The sequence below is a fragment of the Scyliorhinus torazame genome, chromosome 10, assembly GCF_047496885.1.
Source record: "Scyliorhinus torazame isolate Kashiwa2021f chromosome 10, sScyTor2.1, whole genome shotgun sequence".
Classification (NCBI taxonomy): Eukaryota; Metazoa; Chordata; class Chondrichthyes; order Carcharhiniformes; family Scyliorhinidae; genus Scyliorhinus; species Scyliorhinus torazame.
In genome coordinates this window covers 8706148-8727977 of record NC_092716.1, presented here as the reverse complement: position 1 = coordinate 8727977, position 21830 = coordinate 8706148, and the positions used below count along the sequence as shown (strand labels likewise).

General features: G+C 48.4%; 1 protein-coding gene across 1 annotated transcript in view; it reads right to left on the bottom strand.

Moving 5' to 3' along the window:
* Nucleotides 1-21830, bottom strand: part of cmtm4 (CKLF-like MARVEL transmembrane domain containing 4) — a 93396-nt gene that overhangs the window by 6410 nt on the left and 65156 nt on the right. Inside the window, exon 3 of the mRNA XM_072517808.1 lies at nucleotides 239-337. Coding sequence (XP_072373909.1) covers nucleotides 239-337 — 99 coding nt within the window. The remainder of the gene's footprint in view (nucleotides 1-238; nucleotides 338-21830) is intronic.

The following is a 21830-nucleotide window of genomic DNA, read 5'->3' as shown; positions in this document are numbered from 1 at the left end:
TCTGAGCTGAGAACAAGGGTCCAATGACTCAATCTGCCGAGCAGGCCCTCTGACGATGTATTTAATTCTCTTTTTTGAAAGAAATTGAGTACCCAATTCTTTTTATTTTCCAATTAAGGGGCAATTTAGCGTGGCCAATCCACCTACCTGGGTTGTGGGGGTGCGATCCATTAACCCCATGGTCTGCATGGTCTGGGGATTACCCCGGGGGGGGGGGGGAAGAGAGAGAATAACTTACCACCGCAGCGATCTCTCCTCCCCTCTTTTGATTCATAGCTGCCAGCACAATGGAGGCAATGAAGAAGAGGACAGCACTGACCACAGTGTTGATCAAATCCTGAGAGGCAAGCAGACAAAATATTGGTTAGATGGAGAGAATTTATAGACAGAAACACAATTGCAATAGCAACTTGCATTGATATAGTATCGTTAATGCAATAAAACACACCAGGGCTCCCCACAGGAGTAGCAACCAGGCAGGAACGAGTTGAGCTGAATGTGCCTCCGCCGTATATCCTGTGTAAAACTGACACCGGGCCACGCGAGATGACTTTAGGTGAGATGATCAAAAGCTTTGGTCAAAGAGAGAGGTTTTATAGGGACGCTTCAGAGGAGGGGAAAGAGATGGAGGAAATTAGGGAGGGAATTCCAGCATAAACAGCAACGGAAGTCAGGAATGTGCAAGGGGCCACAGTGAGAGGTTGGCAGTAATCCCGGAGGGTTCAGGGACTCGAGGAGGTCACAGAGATGGGGGCGGGGGGAGGGGGGGGGGTTTGAAAACGGGGTCGAGAATTCTAAAACCCAGTGGTTGCCGGACCGGGAGCCGGTGCAGGTGGACAGGACTTGGCGAGACCCACGCCTGCGATTTGAGCACAGAAGCTAAACCGTCGCCCCGATGCAGCACCTGGGGAGTGCTGCACTGCCACAGACGGTCACCATCTGTCAGATCAGCCATAAAGTGCTCTGTCAGTGCGGCACTCCCTCAGCACTGCCCATCCGGCAATGCTGCAGGTCTCCATGTGAAGGAGCGGATTACAGGTTTGAATGCTATGAAGACGAGTCCCTGGGTTGGGCGCCTGTCACGGGAGAAGACGCAGCGGACATTGTTGAGTCTTTACACATGAGGAGTACCCGGGATAGAAGCCAATGAGAATCATAATTCTTTCCAGTTAAGCGTGCTCCTGTGCCAGATCATTGGGATTATTTGAAGCTGGAACGTGGGAATTGGCCGGGGGGGGGGGGGGGGCGCGTTGCAATGAGTTCTCAGATTCGGAAGCAGTCGAGAAGTATTCCTAAAATCGAAAATGCGACCCTGGAGGCACATGGTCAGCAGATGCATGGAGATCAAAGTGTGCAGCGCAATTCATCTGGAATCTGCTTCTATAGAAAACGCAAACCACACGGATATTAAACCTTCCAAATGGAATTGCTGACATTTTTGTGGTTCAGCTTTAATAAGTGTGCACAGGAACATGTCCTGCAACCGAATCCAAAAACAACAGGCAAAAGAATCTGCTCTCACCTCACCTCGAGGAAGGACGGAAATCGGCGAGGCCCCTGGGCTGCACACTCAACTTCTTCACGTTACCTTTCCTGGTCAGCAGCCGTCACTCCTCCACCCCTCCCCACCCTCCCCCAGCCGAGTGTGGGCCACAGACAGCCAGGGCCCCTCCCAGGTTGTCATTATTCATGTTGCAACTGAGAAAATGATGCTGTTAAAATACTTAACCATAGCAGACAGATAGACAAAGTTAAATGGTCCATCCACACGAACACACAGAGGGACATGTGTACGCACAGACGGAAGCACACGCGCACACACAAATACACGCACACAAATACACATACTCAAATTTGGGCAGCAAGGTAGCACAGTGGTTAGCACTGTTGCTTCAGCTCCAGGGTCCCAGGTTCGATTCCCGGCTTGGGTCACTGTCTGTGCGGAGTCTGCACGTCCTCCCCGTGTCTGCGTGGGTTTCCTCCGGGGGCTCCGGTTTCCTCCCACAGTCCAAAGATGTGCAGGTTTGGTGATTTGGCCAAGCTAAATTGCCCTTAGTGTTCAAAAAAAAGGTTAGGTGGGGTTACTGGGTTGTGGGGATAGGGTCAGGATTTCCCTTCTCACACATCCCCACCGACACGGTCTAACCCAATACGATTTCAGGCTCCAACGGGCATTGATTGGCTGGAGGTGAGACTTCCGCCCCTCACTCGGGAGGAAATCCTACCCGAGAGAGCTGCCAGCCAATCTAATTGGCCGGAAACTCTCTACTCCCAACAGTGCCAGAGACTGCAGTGGACAAGACTGGGATTGCAATTGATCTGCAGGGTCGAAACCCCAGGAATCCAGAGGGGTAAGTTTTGGGGGTTGCGGAGGAGTGCACAGTGTGGGGGTGTTGGGGGGTTGACGGAGAGGCTGGGATGGGAGGGAGGACTTTAGGTTACCAGTTAAGGTGGGGAGGGGTTATGTTAAAGTTAAAAAGCGGTTGCTGATGGAGGCGCCAAAGGACCCCATCCCACCGGAGGGCTGAACCTGATTATTTTCCAGCTTGCCCGTACCGCGGAATTCCTCCTGTTAGCCTAAAAATTGAAGCCGGGTGAGAAACAGCCCTAACATGGTCAATAATAGACCACTTAAGGACTTTAACTGCGGAGATATCAGAGCAGGCAAGAAGCACCTTCAAGGAATTCTATGCTCACCCCCACCTACAAACCTGCCAGTGGGGGAAAGTTCTGCGCACAGGAACACACACTAATGTGGGTACGTGCCACACACATTCAAAACGTATGTGCACATTGAAACGTGCACACAGAAATACACACGCACAAGCACACGCAAACAAAGAAACACAGAAACACAAACATGTACAAACAGAAACACGAACATCACACACACAGGCACAGAAACAAACACCGAGGCACGGGAACACACACACACACACACGCAGGCACGGAAACACACACGCAGGCACGGAAACACACACGCAGGCACGGAAACACACACGCAGGCACGGAAACACACACGCAGGCACGGAAACACACACGCAGGCACGGAAACACACACGCAGGCACGGAAACACACACCCAGGCACGGAAACACACACCCAGGCACGGAAACACACACCCAGGCACGGAAACACACACCCAGGCACAGAAACACACACCCAGGCACAGAAACACACACCCAGGCACAGAAACACACACACAGGCACAGAAACACACACACAGGCACAGAAACACACACACAGGCACAGAAACACACACACAGGCACAGAAACACACACACAGGCACAGAAACACACACACAGGCACAGAAACACACACACAGGCACAGAAACACACACACAGGCACAGAAACACACACACGGGCACAGAAACACACACACGGGCACAGAAACACACACACGGGCACAGAAACACACACACGGGCACAGAAACACACACACGGGCACAGAAACACACACACGGGCACAGAAACACACACACGGGCACAGAAACACACACACGGGCACAGAAACACACACACGGGCACAGAAACACACACACGGGCACAGAAACACACACACGGGCACAGAAACACACACACAGGCACAGAAACACACACACAGGCACAGAAACACACACACAGGCACAGAAACACACACACAGGCACAGAAACACACACACAGGCACAGAAACATACACACAGGCACAGAAACACACACACAGGCACAGAAACACACAGGCACAGAAACACACACACACAGGCACAGAAACACACACACAGGCACAGAAACACACACACAGGCACAGAAACACACACACAGGCACAGAAACACACACGTACAAACAGAAACACAAACATTACCCGCAGACACAGAAACACACACACGGGCAGTCACAGAAAGACGCGGGTGTACAGACACAGAAAGATGTGCGGACACAGAATAGAAAAAGTTAAAAACAGAAACATACACACATTCAGAAATACACATACTCAGACACAGAAACACAAACACACGCAGACACTGAAACACAAACACACACAGACACTGAAACACACAAGCAAAACAAATGCACTTTCACCAGCTCTGCCCCCATATTCCTTCAACCACATTTCCATTGTTCACCTATCCAACTTCATCCTGAATGTTGACACAGTCTCTGCTTCAACCATAAATTCCACTCGGTTTTCTGTGAAGACATTTCTCTTGTTTTCTGCTCAAAATTTTCTCAATTTCACCGTATCTCTGGCCCCTCATTCCCAACTCCTTAACTGGAAAGAGAATGCATTTATCTGCTCTGTCGCATTCTTATCTTTTTAAACACTCCCTTCATAGCAGCTTGTAGTTTACACAGGAACAGAAAACTAGTCAGCTCCTCTGGTCTTCTTTTTATTAGGGTGCGGTTAATCTCTACATCAACCCAGATCTTTATCTTTGCTCCATATTCCTCTCTCCTAGTTTTGCTTTGTTCCAACAAAAGATTCAACTTTTTAAAATTCATTTATGGAATATGGGCATCGCTGACTAGGTCGGCATTTATCACCCATCCCTAATTGCCCCTCGGGAAGGTGGTGGTGAGCTTCCTTCTTGAACACGCTGCAGTAATGTGGAGTAGGTACTCCCACAGTGCTGTTAGGGAGGGAGTTCCAGGATTTTGACCCGGCGACAGTGAAGGAACAGACGATATTTTTCCAAGTCAGGGTGGTGAGTGACTTGGAGGGGAGATGGGGTTCTCAGGTATCTGCTTCATTTGTCCTTCTAGACGGTAGAGGTCACGTGTTTGGAAAGTGGTGTTGAAGGAGCCTTGGTGAGTTGCTGCAGTGCATCTTGTAGATGGTGCACACCCGGCTGTTACTGTGCGTCAGTGATGGAGGGAGTGAATATTTAAAGTGATGGATGGGACGCTAATCAAATGGGTTGCTATCTCCCAGGTGACCCAAATCTCGGAGTCTTTCTTCACAGGTGTGTTTTTGTCATATCAGGCAGCATCCCAGCGAACCACTGGCCCAGTATACCAACCCAAATATGTCCTTACCATAACATTCAGCCACTTCTTTAATAAGCTCACCCACCATCCCCGTCAAACAGTCTAATTTTTGAGCAACATAGGAAATAGGAGCAGGAGGAGGCCATTCGGCCCTTCGAGCCTGCTCCGCCATCCATTATGATCATGGTTGGTCATCCAACTCAATAGCCTACTCCCACTTTCCCCCCAAATCTTTTAATCCCCTTCGTGCCAAATGCTAGATCTAACTCCTCCTTGAAAACAGACATGTTTTAGCCTTAACTACTTTCTGTGGTAAAGAATTCCACAGGCCCACCACTCTCTGGTCACCTCTGCCTCCTCATCTCTGTCCTAAATGGTCTACCCCGTATCTTCAGACTGTGACCCCTGGAACATCGGGAACATCCTTCTTGAATCTACCCTGTCGAGTCCTGTTAGAATTTTATTGCTTTCTATGAAATAACCACCGATTCGTCTGAACTCCAGCGAATACAATCGTAGCCATTCAATCTCTCCTCATACCCCAGTCCCGCCACCCCAGGAATCAGTCTGGTGAACCTTCGCTGCACTCCCTCTCGAGCAAGAACATCCTTCCTCAGATAAGGAGACCAAATCTGCACACAATATTCTAGATGTAGCCTCACCAAGGCCCTGTACAATTGCAGCAAGATATCCCTGCTCCTGTACTCGAATCCTCTCGCTATGACAGCCAACATACCATTGCCTACCTGCTGTACCTGCATGCTTACCTTCAGCGCCAGGTGTACGAGGACACCCAGGTCTCATTGCGCATTCCCCTCTCCTAATTTATGACCATTCAGATAATAACGTTTATAGAGAGAACCATTCCTTGAAATCTGTCCATTACCTTGCTTTCCCGCTGTGGTATATCAGTCTACTGCCCTGTAGCTCACTAAGTATCTGATACCTTGGATTCTGCACCACCTTGGCATTTCTCACTGTTACTATTCAGGCGATTCCCTTGCTTGTAATGTAGAACAGTTCAACTAAACCTCTATAGACAACCCTCCGTGACCTGTCAGATGTTTCACTGGGCCATGGCCTGATCCAAGACATTCCCCAGTGCTTTTCATAATCCGATATTTACATAGTGTGGACGACTAACAGCACGAAACAGGTCAGTCAGCTCAAGTGGTCACCAGTGTTAATGATCCGCATGAGCCGGATTCCAACTCCCCTTCCTCTCATCCATGTCCTTCTATCCCTTTCTCCCTCGTATGTTGATCAAGCCTCCCCTCAAATGCATCTATCCTATTGCCATGACTATTCTACATGGTAGAGACATCCACATTCACCCCACCCTGGAATCAACATACCAAGACATTTCTATGAGCACCCACCTTACATTTATGGCCCTTCTCTTCAGACACCCACTAAATGGAAATGTCTGCTCCGTGTCTATCTTGTCAAACCTCATTATAATTTTAAAAGCCCCTAACAGAATGCTTTGTTTGTTCTGCAAGTCGTCGGTTACTTGAGTCCGAGGGCGTCCATATGGCCTTCGTACATTGAAATATTCTCATCGTGAGGCCATCAGTGCTGAGCAAAGGGTTTTCCCATTACCTTCTGCACGGATATCAGTCTGTGGATAAATATTTTAGACAATCCTTTCTTCTGAATAGCTGCGTTCAACTCCACACAAGGTTGTCTGACAACTAGCATATTAATGAACTGCGGCGTTCCATTCACAACTCCTCAGATAATGAAACAGTCCACCCGTACCCACAGGTAGCAACACCTGTTCAGACCTGTGCTGATCATGGCGAGTAACATTCGCGTCACACAAGACATGGTTAACTAACGTTAAAGCTCCTGGAAGTGAAGGCAAATTATTGAACCGCTTCATGGATTGGCAGGAGAGGGAGTAGGGATAATGGAGAGATATCCTAGCTGGCAGGACGTGACGAATGGTGTCCCACAAGGATCAGTTTTGGGGCTTCAACTACTCACCCTACTTATTAATGAATTGAGATGATGGGATAGAAACCACGTTCCCAAATTTGTCAATATCACAAAGATAGGCAGCATTTCCAGCAGTGCAGATAGAAAAGCAACATTACAAAGATATTGATATGTTAAGTGAAAGATCAATCTGTCCATTCCTTCACTGTCACCGGTCAAAGTGCACCACGTGGACTACTGCAGTTCATCAGAGGCGCTCACCACCACCTTCTCAAGGGCAATAAATGCTGGCCTAGCCAGTGACACCCATGTCCCAAGAATAAATAAAAAAAGACTTTGGTGAATAAAACTGCACAATGATTCCCTGTTGCTCTGGAACTTGTCTTCACTCACAGGCTGGCATTGCACTTAAGGGTTAAATTGAGGACCGGTTGCTTAAATTTAGCTCGTCTTCCCTGGCGTTTAGAGGATTAGGGGTAATCGGAGTGGAGTGAAGTTTTTAAAATCTTTAAGGGTCTTGGTACGAGTTGATACATAAGAAATTGTTTCTCCTGGTGGGGAATTCAATACGAAGGAAGAATCTGAAAATTACTGAGGTGGAGTCCATGGCTGTACATGGGCTGTAAGAGGAGTTTCATTGGGTGGGTGGAATCGATGACAACAGAGAGTGTACACAATCGGCTGGTGGAGTCTGTAATGATATGTAGGATCTAAGGAGATCCACCTGAGGAAGGAGCTGTGCTCCGAAAGCTAGTGTTTGAAACAAACCTGTTGGACTTTAACATGGGTGTTGTAAGACTTCTTACTGTAATCTGAGAGTAAAGGGTTAACAAGACGATGTTCATGTATCTCAACACTAGATGGCATCACTGAGTAATCTTATAAAAGGCTGTGTCTCTAAGCATTCTGGGAGAAGTTTATGGAGAAGGGCAGTGCGAGGTTGAGTTGGAGTGTTGGTTGTATTAGAGAGACATAATAGACTACTGTAACATAGATTCAATACTGATATTTTGTTAGCTATTACTCAGAGTGCGTGAACCATTTAAAGTAGTGTAAAATAAACTAGCTTTGTTTTAAATACATAGCTTGGTGGGCTGGTTCAGCTCACTGGGCTAAATCGCTGGCTTTTAAAGTAGACCAAGGCAGGCCAGCAGCAAGGTTCAATTCCCGTACCAGCCTCCCCAAACAGGCGCCGGAATGTGGCGACTAGGGGCTTGTCACAGTAACTTCATTGAAGCCTACTCGTGACAATAAGCGATTTTCATTTCATTTTTTCTTTGTAAACACTAGGACTTTTAGCTATCTTGGAGAACAATACAAGGAACATCACGGAGTGTAAATGTTGGGGTTAAATTCCAGAATGGAGTGGAATGTAGAGGAGCTGTGAAATGAGAATGAATGGATTGGACAGTCCATGGACTCAGTAACATTGTCCAACTCCAACCTGGTCTCAGCTCCTTTGCTGCTGAAAACCTCGGTGGCTTGGTGACCGTTAGTCTTGACCAGTGAAGGGCAACCTATGCCAGTGAGTGGGCCACACGCGTGGACTCCTTCAGCTCAGTGGGCCACAGGATTGAAATCGGGCAGGTCCACATACCCTAATCCCATCAATAAGATTAAACCTATTTACTACACTCCAAATATTTCATAATGTGTTACAGAGAATGCTTAATCGTTGATTTATTAATAAAACTATCATCTTAAAATGGTAAAAAAAGAAATATTGACACTTTGGACGCGGAGGGAGTGCATGGCTGTCAATCAATGTTGTGAGCAATCAGCACTTCACTTTTTAAAATAAATTGAGAGTACCTAATTCTTTCTTTCCAATGAAGGGGCAATTTAGCGTGGCCAATCCACCTACCCTGCCTTTTTGGTTTGTGGGTGCGAGACCCAAGCAAACACGAGGAGAACGTGCAAGCTCCACACGGACAGTGACCCGGGGCTGGGATCGAACCCGTGTCCTCTGTGCTGTGAGGCAGCAGTGCTAACCGCTGCGCCACCGTGCTGTCCTTCCCCTCACTTCACTTGCCTTTGCTTTATGTGCGCATCACTTCAGTCATACTTTTAGGAAAAAAACCGACGCGGATGGAAATCAGCGGAATGTGGCGACCCTGCGCGTGGGCAACGGCCAATAAAATATCTCGAGGGCTGCACTCAGAACACTGATTGGCCGCATGTGGCCCCCCAGGCCACAGATTTCCCCCATTGGTCTTGACTATTCAATGCTCTCCTGGGCTTCCTTAAAAAGTTGAGTCATCCAAATCTCCTGAGCCCTTACCTTACCTTGCATCAATCATCCTGTTCACCAATTGCTCTCGGTGCTCACTGACCTAGACTGCTCCCTGCTTCGGCAATGCCTTGATTTGAAAATTCTCATCCTCATTTTAAAATTCCTCTATGGCCTCGCTCCTCCCCATCTCTGTAATCTTCTCAACCCCTCAGAGGTATCCGTGCTCCTCCAATTCTTTTTTTTAAATTAAGGGGCAATTTAGCGTGGCTAATCCGTCTATCTTTTGGGTTGTGAGGGTGAGACCCACGCAGACATAGGGAGAAAGTGCAAACTCCGCACCGGACAGTGACCCGGGGCCGGGATCGAACCCGGCTCCTCAGCGCAGTGAGGCAGCAGTGCTAACCACTGCGCTGCACTTGCTCCTCCAATTCTGGCTCAACCCTGATTTTAATTGCTGCATCATTGGTGGCCCCACCTCCTGCTGTCTCAGGCCCAAGTCCTGGAACTCCCTCCCTAAACCGCTCCCTCATTCCTCCGCTGTCTCACTCTTTTAAGATATCCCTTTAAGCCTTTTCGGCTGTGGATTGGTGCCAATTTCTGTTTTATAACATTCCTGCAAAGCACCTTGGGCCATTTCACGATGCTAACGACACTTCTAAAAACACAAGCTGCTGTTGTTTTAAGTCTTTCCCATGATTGTATGAAAATAGATTCCACCATCAGAACCGCTCAGGATAAATATAAAGATCATTTATTGTCACAAGTAGGCATGCATTAACACGGCAATGAAGTTACTGTGACCCTCGTCGCCACATTCCGGTGCCTATTCGGGTACACAGAGGGAAAATTCAGAATTCTCAGCTGGTACGGGAATTGAACCCTTGCTCTGCATCACAAACCAGCTGTCTAGCCCACTGAGCTAAACCACGACCAGAACAAGCAGTTATTAAGATTACGGCGTACATTTAAGATAATTCCATTAAGCATTCGCAATATGATAAGCCAGAACAGGCAAAGGTCTTAACGATGATGGAAGGTTCCTGTGATTAAATGAATCACAGTGAATCCTGTTGGGATGGCAGCCTGGACGACAGATTAGGTTATTTTATTAACAAACTACCAGAGTTAAAATACCATCAAGCTTGAAAACCCAAGCTGTTGAAACACGAACATGCACATCAGATAAGCTGTTCGGTTTTGAATTGCTTTGAAGTGAACAGCGGAGAAATGGGTCAATTAGTCCAAATGATCTACTGTCAGTGTTAATGCCCGCAGGAGACTCCTCCTGCTCCCTCTTCACCTCACACTGTCAGTGTACTCCTTCTGTCCCTTTCTCCCTCGTCTCTTCATCCAGTTTCCCATTGACTGGATCCATACTGGGCAGCACGGTGGCAGTGGTTAGCACTGCTGCTTCACAGCACCGAGGACCCGGGTCCGATCCCGGCTCTGGGTCACTGTCCGTGTGGAGTTTGCACATTCTCCCCGTGTCTGCCTGGGTCTCACCCCCACAACCCTGTCGCACAGTAGTCAGCACTGTTGCTTCACAGCGCCAGGGTCCCAGGGTCGATTCCTGGCTTGGGTGACAGTGCGGAGTCTGCACGTCCTCCCCGTGTCTGCGTGGGTTTCCTCCGGGTGCTCCGGTTTCCCCCCCCACAGTCCAAAGATGTGCAGGTTAGGTGGATTGGCCATGCTAAATTGCCATTAGTAGAGGGCAGCATGGTGGCGCCGTGGGTTACCTCTGCTGCCGCACAGCGTCGAGGTCCCAGGTTCGATCCCAGCTCTGGGTCACTGTCCGTGTGGAGTTTGCGCATTCTCCCCGTGTTTGTGTGGGTTTCGCCCCCACAACCCAAAAATGTGCAGGGTAGGTGGATTGGCCACGCTAAATTGCCCCTTAATTGGAAAAAATGAATTGGGTACTCTAAATTTTTTTTTTTTTTTTTAAATTGCCCTTAGTGTCCAAAAAGGTTAGATGGGGTTACTGGGTCACAGGGATATGGTGGATATGGCTTAAGTAGGGAGCTCTTTCCAAGGGCCAGTGCAGACTCAATGTGCTTAATGGCCACCTTCTGGAGAGTAAATTCTATGATGGTTTGGCCACGCGAGAATTGTCCCTTAATTGGATTTTTGAAAACCGTATCCAGGCTATTCACTTCAACTGCTCCCTGTGGGGCGAGTTCCACATTCTCAACACTCTGGGTAAATAAATTTCTTCTGAATTCCCAAATAAAAACAGAAAATGCTGCAAACACTGATCGGGTGCGGCAGCGTCTTGTGGAGAGAGAAAGAAGAGTTAATCTTTCGAGCCCTTATGACTCGTCTTCAAAGCTGAATTCCCTGTTGGGTTTGCTGGCGGTTAGACGTTAAGAAGTTCTGAAGATGAACACCTTGCCAAGGTCATCCCCACGCCCCCACTACTTGCCTTCAAACAACCGCGCAACCTCAAACAGACCATTGTTTGCCAGCCTTCAGGAGAACAGCGACCACGATACCACACAACCCTGCCTTGGCAACCTCAGCAAGACGTGCCAGGTCGTCGACATGGTTACCACCATTACACGCGAGAACGCCACCCACCCGGTACGCGGTGCACACTTGTGTGACTCGGCCAACGTTGTCTACCTCATACGCTGCAGGAAAGGACGTCACGAAGCGTGGTACTTTGGCGAGACCATGCAGACGCTGCGACAACGAATGAACGGACATCGCGCGACAATCGCCCGGCAGGAATGTTCCCTTCCAGTCGGGGATCTTCAGCAGTCAAGGGCATTCAGCCTCTGATCTCCGGGTAAGCGTTCTCCAAGGCGGCCTTCAGGACGCATGACAACGCAGAATCGCCGAGCAGAAACTTATAGCCAAGTTGCACACGCATGTGTCTGGCCTCAACCGGGACCTTGGATTCATGTCGCATTACATGAACCCCCCACCATCTGGCCTGGGCTTGCGAAATCCTACCAACTGTCCTGGCTTGACACAATTCACACCTCTTTAACCTGGGATTATCCCTCTCTCCAGTCGCACCGCCTGGACCTGTAAAGACTTAATTACCTGCAAAGACTCGCATTGATGGTGCAGTCCACGGTGAAGATATGGAATCAGTTGAGGAGGCATTTTAGGGTGGAAGAAATGTCAGTGATAACGCCGCTGTGCGAGAATCATAATAATAATAATCTTTATTGTCACAAGTAGGCTTACATTAACACTGCAATGAAGTTACTGTGAAAATCCCCTCGTCGCCGCATTCCGGCACCTGTTCGGGTACACAGAGGGAGAATTCAGAATGTCCAATTCACCCGACCGCACGTCTTTCAGGACTTGTGGGAGGAAACCGGAGCACCCGGAGGAAATCCACGCAGACACGGGGAGAATGTGCAGACTCCGCACAGACAGTGACCCAGCGGGGAATCGAACCTGGGACCCGGGAGCTGCGAAGCAACAGTGCTAACCATTGTGCTACAGTGCTGCCCATGGGTTTGAGCCAGGGGAATGGATAGTGTATACACGAGGTGGAGGGAAGTGGGGCTGGTCAAGGTGAGGGGCCTGTTTTTGGAGGAAGGGTTCACCAGTCTGGAGGAGCTAAAGGGAGAGGGTAGAGCTGCCGAGGGGGAGTGAATTCAGGTATCTGCAGGTTAGGGACTTTGCGCAAAAGGTCTGGAGGGGGTGCCCCAGGTTGCCGGGATACACGCTGCTGGAGCGACAGCTGCATCCGGATGTGGAAGGGGAGGGAAGAATTGAGGATATATATAAGTGGCTGGGGGAGCTAGGGGGCAAGCGAGTGGTGAAGATCAAGGAGAAGTGGGAAACGGAGTATGGAGGGGAGATCAATTGGGAAGTGTAGCCACCTAAAATGGCTGATTCCCTATTAATTTGGCCAAAACCCGATTTAAAATGGCTAACCGAAAAGGCTGATGGGAAAAGCAGCCAACAGGACACAAACGGACAGCTGCAGACAGAATAGCGTATTCGGCTCTGGGGAAGTCGGCCCAGATCGATACCTGCGACTATTAGCAGCACATCAACCCAGACATCTGCAGTTTAATCGGCTATCCCCGGGAACAATTGCAACATATTAGCAATTGAATGCCGGGCCAGACTTGTTGGCGCCTGCAGTGGCCGAAACAAAGACAGGTGAACGACCACCCCCCGATCGAGGAATCGCCCCGTTATTGGATGTATCGAACCCAGTGATTGGGAACAAGTCCAATCACTTGGGACTCAGGGTCAAGGGCCGCCCCGAGAGGCGGGAAGCCCCGGGGCCCTATAAAGTGAGGGCCAAGTTCAGATCTCTCTCTATCTCCCTTCTTCACCTGCTCGAGACCTTCGCAAGAACATCCACCAGAAACAGTAAGTTTGACTCCAGCGATCGCAACCGATAAAGACTCCTAGCCATCGACCTGTATCAGCCTTTTTGAATCCCACGGGCCAGATCCGATTCGATAAGCCATTCGTTTCCCTGACCTCGTGGGCCCTTCCTAAAGTTAAGTATTGGCCAGTAGTGGTAGGTTTCTATATAGATAGTAGGATTAGTGTGTAAACATTACTTGTTGTATATAATAAATGACCGTTGATTTCAATCTTACTAAGCGGTGTGCTGACTTTTTAATCATAACTCGAGCTTGAACCACGTGGCAGTATCAGAAAGATACCTGGCGACTCGTGAGCAAAGGTGACATAATCAGAGCTAATAAGCTAAGGCTAAAAAGAGCAACAGAAGTATGGAGTGAGGCACTGTGAAGGGTAAACGGGACCTCCTCTTGTGCAAGGATGAGCCTGATACAGTTTAAGGTGGTGCACAGGGTGCATATGACTCAGAGGCGAGAAGGCATGGGTTCTTTAAAGGGGTTTCAAGAAAAGGTGGGGGATGTTTGTGACTGTGTTTGAGGGGCTGTTTTTGTCGCGGGGGGGGGGCGATTGAAAAAGGGGATCTGTACAGACTGTATAGTTGATTGCTGACAAGTATGTTTCCCGGGGGTTTATTTGCTGTAACCTGCTTTGATACTTAAATGTATCTTCTTGCTTCATTAGCTTTGTCTATATACGAGTTTGTGTAACCCACCTCTTCATTCACCTGATGAAGGAGCTACACTCCGAAAGCTAGTGATTCCAAACAAACTTGGTGGACTTTAACCTGATGTTGTAAGACACACGCAATCTACCACAATAATGAGAGGGGGCTGAATGGTAATCTAATAAAGACTGTTTAGCATAGCAGGTAAGGCAGATGAACTTAAGAGCACTTATTAGTACTTGGAATTATGATGTTGTGGCTATTGCAGAAACGTGGTTAAAGGAAGGGCAGTATTGGCAGCTGAACATTGGAGGATATAGATGCTTCAGGAGAGATCGAGGGGGATGTAAAAGGGGTGAGAGCAGCATTACTGGTTAAGGAGAATATTATAGCCGTACTGCAGGAGGACACCTCGGAGGGCTCATACAATGAGGCAATCTGGGTAGAGCTCAGGAACAGGAAGGGGGCAATATCAATGTTCGGCATTTATTACAGGCCCCCCAACTGCCAGAGAGAGATAGAGGAGCAGACAGGTAGAGAGATTTTGGATTGGTACAATAGTAACAGGGTTATTGTGGTAGGGGATTTTAATTTCCCCAATATTGACTAGGACTCACTTAGTGCTAGGGGCTTGGATGGGGCAGAGTTTGTACGGTGTATCCAGGAAGCCTTCTTGATGCAACATGTAGATAGTCCAACTCGGGAAGGGGCAGTACTGGATCTGGTATTGGGGAATGCGCCTGGACAGGTGGTTGAGGTTTCAGTAGGGGAACATTTTGGGAGTAGTGACTACAATTCTGTAAGTTTTAGGGTGCTTTTGGATTGGGATGAGAGTAACCCTCGCGTTAAGGTGCTAAACTGGGATTGCTTTGTAAGAGGGGAAAAATTGTTGTTTGGGAAAAAAGTTTCAATAAAACATATTTAAAAAAAAAAAAGGTGCTAAACTGGGGAAAGGTAAATTACGATAACATTAGACAGGAATTGAAGAATTTGGATTGGGTGCGGCTGTTGGGAGGGCAAATCAACATCAGACATGTGAGGTTCTTTCAAGCGACAGTTGATTAGGATTCAGGAAAGTCACGTTCCTGAGAGAACAAAGGATAAGTATGGGAAGTTTAGGGAGCCTTGGATAACGAGGGATATTGTGAACCTCGTCAAAAAGAAAAAGGAGGTCTAGAAGGGTGGGTACAGTCAAAACCCTTGAGGAGTACAAAGAAAATAGGAAGGTACTGAAGCAGGAAATTAGGAGGATGATTAAGGGGAATCCCAAAGCTTTTTACTCACGTGTAAAAAGCAAGAGGGTGACCAGAGAAAGGATTGGACCACTTAAGGGCAGTGGGGGGAATCTACGAGGTAGAGCCAGAGGAAATGGGCGAGGTACTAAATGAGTACTTTGCATCAGTGTTCACTAAGGAAAGGGACTTTAGGGAAAATGATTCTTGGGTAGGGTGTGTGGACAGTTTGGATCATGTTAACATCGAAAAGGAGGTGGTATTGGGCCTTTTAAAAGATATTAAGCACATCAAAAGATATTAAGGTAGAGAAGTCTCCTGGGAGGATAGGATTTACCCCGAATACGGAGGGAAACAAGGGAGGAAATGCTGGGGCCTTGACTGACATCTTTGTATCCTCATTGGCTACAGGTGAGATCTCAGAGGACTGGAGAATAGCTAATGTGGTACCGCTGTTTAAGAAAGGTAGCAGGGCCATAATAAAATGCTTTTTCAAAAAAGAGCAGGGATAATCTTAGAAACTATAGGCCAGTAAGCCTCACGTCGGCAGTAGGTAAATTATAGGAGGGAATTCTCAGGGACAGGATTTAGACCCATTTGGAAACAAATAGACTCATTAGCGATAGACAGCATGGTTTTGTGAAGGGGTGGTCATGCCTCACTAACTTGAATGAGTTTTTTGAGGGGGTGACAAAGATGATTGATGAGGGGAGGGTGGTGGATGTTGTTTACATGGACTTCAGTGAAGCCTTTAACAAGGTGCCTCATGGCAGACTGGTACAAGGTGAAGTCACACGGGATCAGAGGTGAGGTGTTAAGATGGATACAGAACTGGCTCGGGCACCGAAGACAAAAGGTTGGCAGTAGAAGGGTTTTTTCTGAATGGAACGTTGTGACTAGTGGCGTTCCACAGGGATCGGTGCTGGGGCCTCTGTTGTTTGTAATGTACATAAACGATTTGGAGAAAAATGTAGCTGGTCTGATTAGTAAGTTCGCGGATGACACCCAGGTTGGGGGAGTGGCAGACAGTGTTGAGCATTGTCAGAGGATACAGCAGGACATAGATAGGTTGGACACTTGGGCAGAGAAATGGCAAATGGAATTTAATCCAGACAAATGTGAGGTAATGCATTTTAGTTGGTCTAACATAGAGGAGAGATATACCGTAAATGGCAAAACTCTTAGGAATATAGAAAGTCAGAGTGATCTGGGCGTGCGGGTCCACAGATCTTTGAAGGAGGCAACACAAGTGGACAAGGTAGTCAAGAAAGCATACAGAATGCTTGCCTTCATCGGACGGGGCATTGAGTATAAAAACTGGCAAGTCATGCTACAGTTGTATAGAACCTTGGAATACTGTGCACAATTCTGGTCGCCACACTACCAGAAGGATGTGGAGGCTTTGGAGAGGGTGTAGAGGAGGCTTACCAGGATGTTGCAAGGTCTGGAGGGTGTTAGCTATGCGGAGAAGCTGGATACACTCAGATTATTTTCATTAGAACGACGGAGGTTGAGGGGTGACCTGATAGAGATCTACAAGATTATCAGGGGCATGGATAGAGTGGATGGGCAGGCACTCTTTCCCAGGGTGGAGGGGTCAGTCACCAGGGGGCATAGGTTTAAGGTCCGTGGGGCAAAGTTTAGAGGAGATGTGCGAGGCAGGTTATTTACGCAGAGGGTGGTGAGTGCCTGGAACGCGTTGCCAGGGGAGGTTGTGGAAGCAGATACATTAACGGCGTTCAAAAGGCATCGTGACAAACACATGGATAGGATGGGTATAGAGGGATACGGCACAAGGAAGTGCTGAGGGTTTTGGCAAAGGTTGGTCTCATAACCGGTACAGACTTGGAGGGCCGAAGGGCCTGTTCCTGTGCTGCATTGTTCTTTGTTCTTGCTTAAAATTATGAATGGTAGACAGAGAGAACATGCTTCCTCTTGTTGGAGAAACTAAAACTAGGGCCTATAATCTAACGGTAGTGATTAACAAATGCACAGAGAATTCCATAGGACAAAACAAGTAGGGGGTGGGTACGAGGGGGAGGGAGAGACAGACAACAAGTGTTCAGGGAGGGGGCAGCCAGATAGAGAACTCAGGGTCTATGGATATGAAATGATTGTGAGATTAAAGCTCTTGTAGACATTGAAACAGACGTCAAAACAAGAGGAAACCTATGTTTTGGAAGGGTCTGCAAGCTGAAACTGACACTACCAAGCCAACAGGAGCCGTTCAAATGGGGAGGATACATAAAATACAACGGCAAAGAATCCAGCCTCGATCCAAAAACAGAGCCAAGAACGTTGGTAGGAGACACCTACCATTAACAGAGCCCACACAAAGCCAGATTGCCCCCTTCAGCCCATTAGTTAAGGAATTCCATTCCACCCAAAATGATAGGTTACCGATCAGCCTCAGTCACTCGTCTCCGACTGAACTCAAACAAACAGTCCTCAAACGATTACTGCAACGAGAACAACCACGCTCAATTCTAAGCACCCCAGAGTTGGAAGGGCCCTGTGCAAAATCAGTTTGGGTGGTTTCCACTGCGCAGGAGTGTCCTGGGTTTGACCTGAATCGGTCTGTGCGTTCTCACCCTGGCAGCCATCCACCCAGTCTCCGATTGGCGTTCTGAGGGGCCGACCCATGAGCTGTTACTTTCAGATGAAATGCCCCTCTCAAATTGGGTGGAATGTGGCATTCGGACTGGAGTTATATAGAACATAGAACATAGAACAATACAGCGCAGTACAGGCCCTTCGGCCCACGATGTTGCACCGAAACAAAAGCCATCTAAGCTACACTATGCCATTATCATCCATATGTTTATCCAATAAACTTTTAAATGCCCTCAATGTTGGCGAGTTCACTACTGTAGCAGGTAGGGCATTCCACGGCCTCACTACTCCTTGCGTAAAGAACCTACCTCTGACCTCTGTCCTATATCTATTACCCCTCAGTTTAAAGTTATGTCCCCTCGTGCCAGCCATATCCATCCGCGGGAGAAGGCTCTCACTGTCCACCCTATCCAACCCCCTGATCATTTTGTATGCCTCTATTAAGTCTCCTCTTAACCTTCTTCTCTCCAACGAAAACAACCTCAAGTCCGTCAGCCTTTCCTCATAAGATTTTCCCTCCATACCAGGCAACATCCTGGTAAATCTCCTCTGCACCCGCTCCAAAGCCTCCACGTCCTTCCTATAATGCGGTGACCAGAACTGTACGCAATACTCCAAATGCGGCCGGACCAGAGTTCTGTACAGCTGCAACATGACCTCCCGACTCCGGAACTCAATCCCTCTACCAATAAAGGCCAACACTCCATAGGCCTTCTTCACAACCCTATCAACCTGGGTGGCAACTTTCAGGGATCTATGTACATTGCTTTGACATCGCCAGAATGTCGGCGGTAATGCTCAAAGCGTAAAACCAAACCCACGCAGGAGGAGTGGGAACGGCGACGTGCTGATCCGTTACTGTTCCCAGAACTTTCTCAGACCAATGTGCTGCCAATGGGCCAACGTGCTCGTGACCTGATCTAACCTCAAGTGAGGCTCCAAGTGTGGGAACTTGACAGGACAGATGCTACAGAGACTGCGCACAGTCTCAGTAACAGGGGTCACCCACTCAGGATTGTGAGCATCGCTGGTGAGGCCAACCATTTGTCGCCCACCCCTGTTTAGCACAGGGCTAAATCGCTGGCTTCGAAAGCAGACCAAAGCAGGCCAGCAGCACGGTTCGATTCCCGTAACCGCCTCCCCGAGCAGGCGCCGGATTGTGGCGACTAAGGGCTTTTCACAGTAACTTCATTTGAAGCCTACTTGTGACAATAAGCGATTTTCATTTTTCATGCCCTTTGAAGTGGGTTTCTGGTCAGGCCATTTCAAGAGCGCAGTTAAGAGTCAAGCACATTGCGGTGGGTCTGGAGACACACGCAAGCCAGAGCAGGTAGAGACGGCAGAGTTCCTACCGGAAAGGAACCAGATGGGTCATTACGACAATCAATGATAGTTGTCATGGTCACCATAAAGGAGACGAGCTTTATATTCTAGATGAATTTTAAACTCCCGCCAGCTGCCACGATGGGATTTGAACCCACGTCCCCAAAGTATTAAGTTGGGCCTCTGGATTACTAGCCCAGTGACGTTTACCTCTACACCAGCATCTCCTCACAGGGGGACACATTTCTTCACTCGGGGGTTGGGAATCTTTGGAACTCTCTCCCCAAAAGGGCTGTGCAAGCTCAGTCATTCACCACACAGGACTGAGATCAATAGATCTTCGGACACAAAAGGATTTAGGGATTGAGCAAGAAAGGTGGGCTGAATAGCCTATTCTGATGCCTTATGCTCTTGGAACATGTTGAGAAGGACGTTCAAGAGCCCCAAGGGATCCATCATTTTATTAATACAGGCAGGGTGCACAAAAGCCAGGAAATTATACGAAACCTCTATAAATCTGGCTGAAAGATGGTTGAAACAGATTCAAGAATAACTTTCAAAGGAGAATTGGAAAAGTTCTTGGAAAGGAAGAATCTGTAAGGCTACACGGGGAGAGTGGGGACAATTGGGATTAAGAGAGAGCTGGGCAGTTACACTCGGTCGAGTGGCCTACTCTGCTGCACCTTCTATGGGAGACTGAATCCAATCCACATTTTGTGCCAATCACATGGTCCCTGGCTTTAAGCAAATAGTGTAAAAATGTAACAAGAGGACCCATTGCAATCCCATTGGTCCATCGTTCTGCACATCAAATGAAATGATGACGTTCCAACTTCCAATTGTATCTATTCATGGGACGTGGCAGGGTCAGCATTTACTGTCCATCACTAATTGGCCACGAGAAGGTAGATGTGAGCTGCCGTCTTGAGCTGCGGCAGTCCAGGAGGGGTGGTGCAGGTACGCTCACTGTGCTGTTAGGGAAGGACTTCCAAGATGTAGACCCGGCAACAGTGAAGGGACGGGGATATATTTCCAAGTCAGGGTGCAATGTGGTTTGAAGAGGAACTTGCAGATGGCCATGTTCCTCATGAGCTTGCTGCCCTTGTCCATTCAGATGCTAGGAGTCATCTGTTATTGAAGGTTCTGTCTAAGCAGCCTAACATTCCAAAGCTCATCTCCGTGTAATGATATGTATACAGGCAAGATGTGGAGATGCTGGCGGTGGACTGGGGTGAGCACAGTAAGAAGTCTTACAACACCAGGTTAAAGTCCAACAGGTTTGTTTCGATATCGCTAGCTTTCGGAGCGCTGCTCCTTCCTCAGGTGAATGAAGAGGTATGTTCCAGAAACACATATATAGACAGATTCAAAGATGCAAGACAATGCTTGGAATGTGAGCATTTGCAGGTAATTAAGTCTTTACAGATCCAGAGATGGGGTAACCCCAGGTTAAAGAGGTATGAATTGTCTCAAGCCAGGACAGTTGGTAGGATTTCGCAGGCCAGATGGTGGGTGATGAATGTAATGCGACATGAATCCCAGGTCCCGGTTGAGGCCGCACTCATGTGTGCAGAACTTGGCTACATGTTTCTGCTCGGCGATTCTACGATGTCGCGCATCCTGAAGGCCGTCTTGGAGAACAACGCTTACCCGGAGATCAGAGGCTGAATGCCCTTGACTACTGAAGTGTTCCCCGACTGGAAGGGAACATTCCTGCCTGGTAATTGTCGCGCGATGTCCGTTCATTTGTTGTTGCAGCGTCTGCATGGTCTCGCCAATGTTCCACGCTTCGGGACATCCTTTCCTGCAGCGTATGAGGTAGACAACGTTGGCCAAGTCGCACGAGTATGTACCGTGTACCCGGTGGGTGGTGTTCTCGCGTGAAATGGTGGTATCCATGTCGATGATCTGGCACGTCTTGCAGAGATTGCCATGGCAGGGTTGTGTGGTGTCGTGGTCGCTATTCTGAAGGCTGGGTAGTTTGCTGCAAACAATGGTTTGTTTGAGGTTGCATGGTTGTTTGAAGGCAAGTAGTGGGGGTGTGGGGATGACCTCAGACGAGGAGGAACATAACAGACATCAAGATGCCCTCGTACGAACGGGATATGGTGCTCGACTCATCGTTCGACAGTTCCAACGCGCCACAGCAAAAAACCGCACCGACCTCCTCAGAAGACAAACACGGGACACAACCGACAGAGTCCCCTTCATCGTCCAGTACTTTCCCGGAGCAGAGAAACTACGACATCTTCTTCGCAACCTTCAACACGTCATTGATGAAGATGAACATCTTGCCAAGGTCATCCCCACACCCCCACTACTTGCCTTCAAACAACCACGCAACCACAAACAAACCATTGTTTGCAGCAAATTACCCAGCCTTCAGAACAGTGACCACGACACCACACAACCCTGCCATGGCAATCTCTGCAAGATGTGCCAGATCGACATGGATACCACCATTACACAAGAACACCACCCACCAGGTACGTGGTACATACTCGTGCGACTCGGC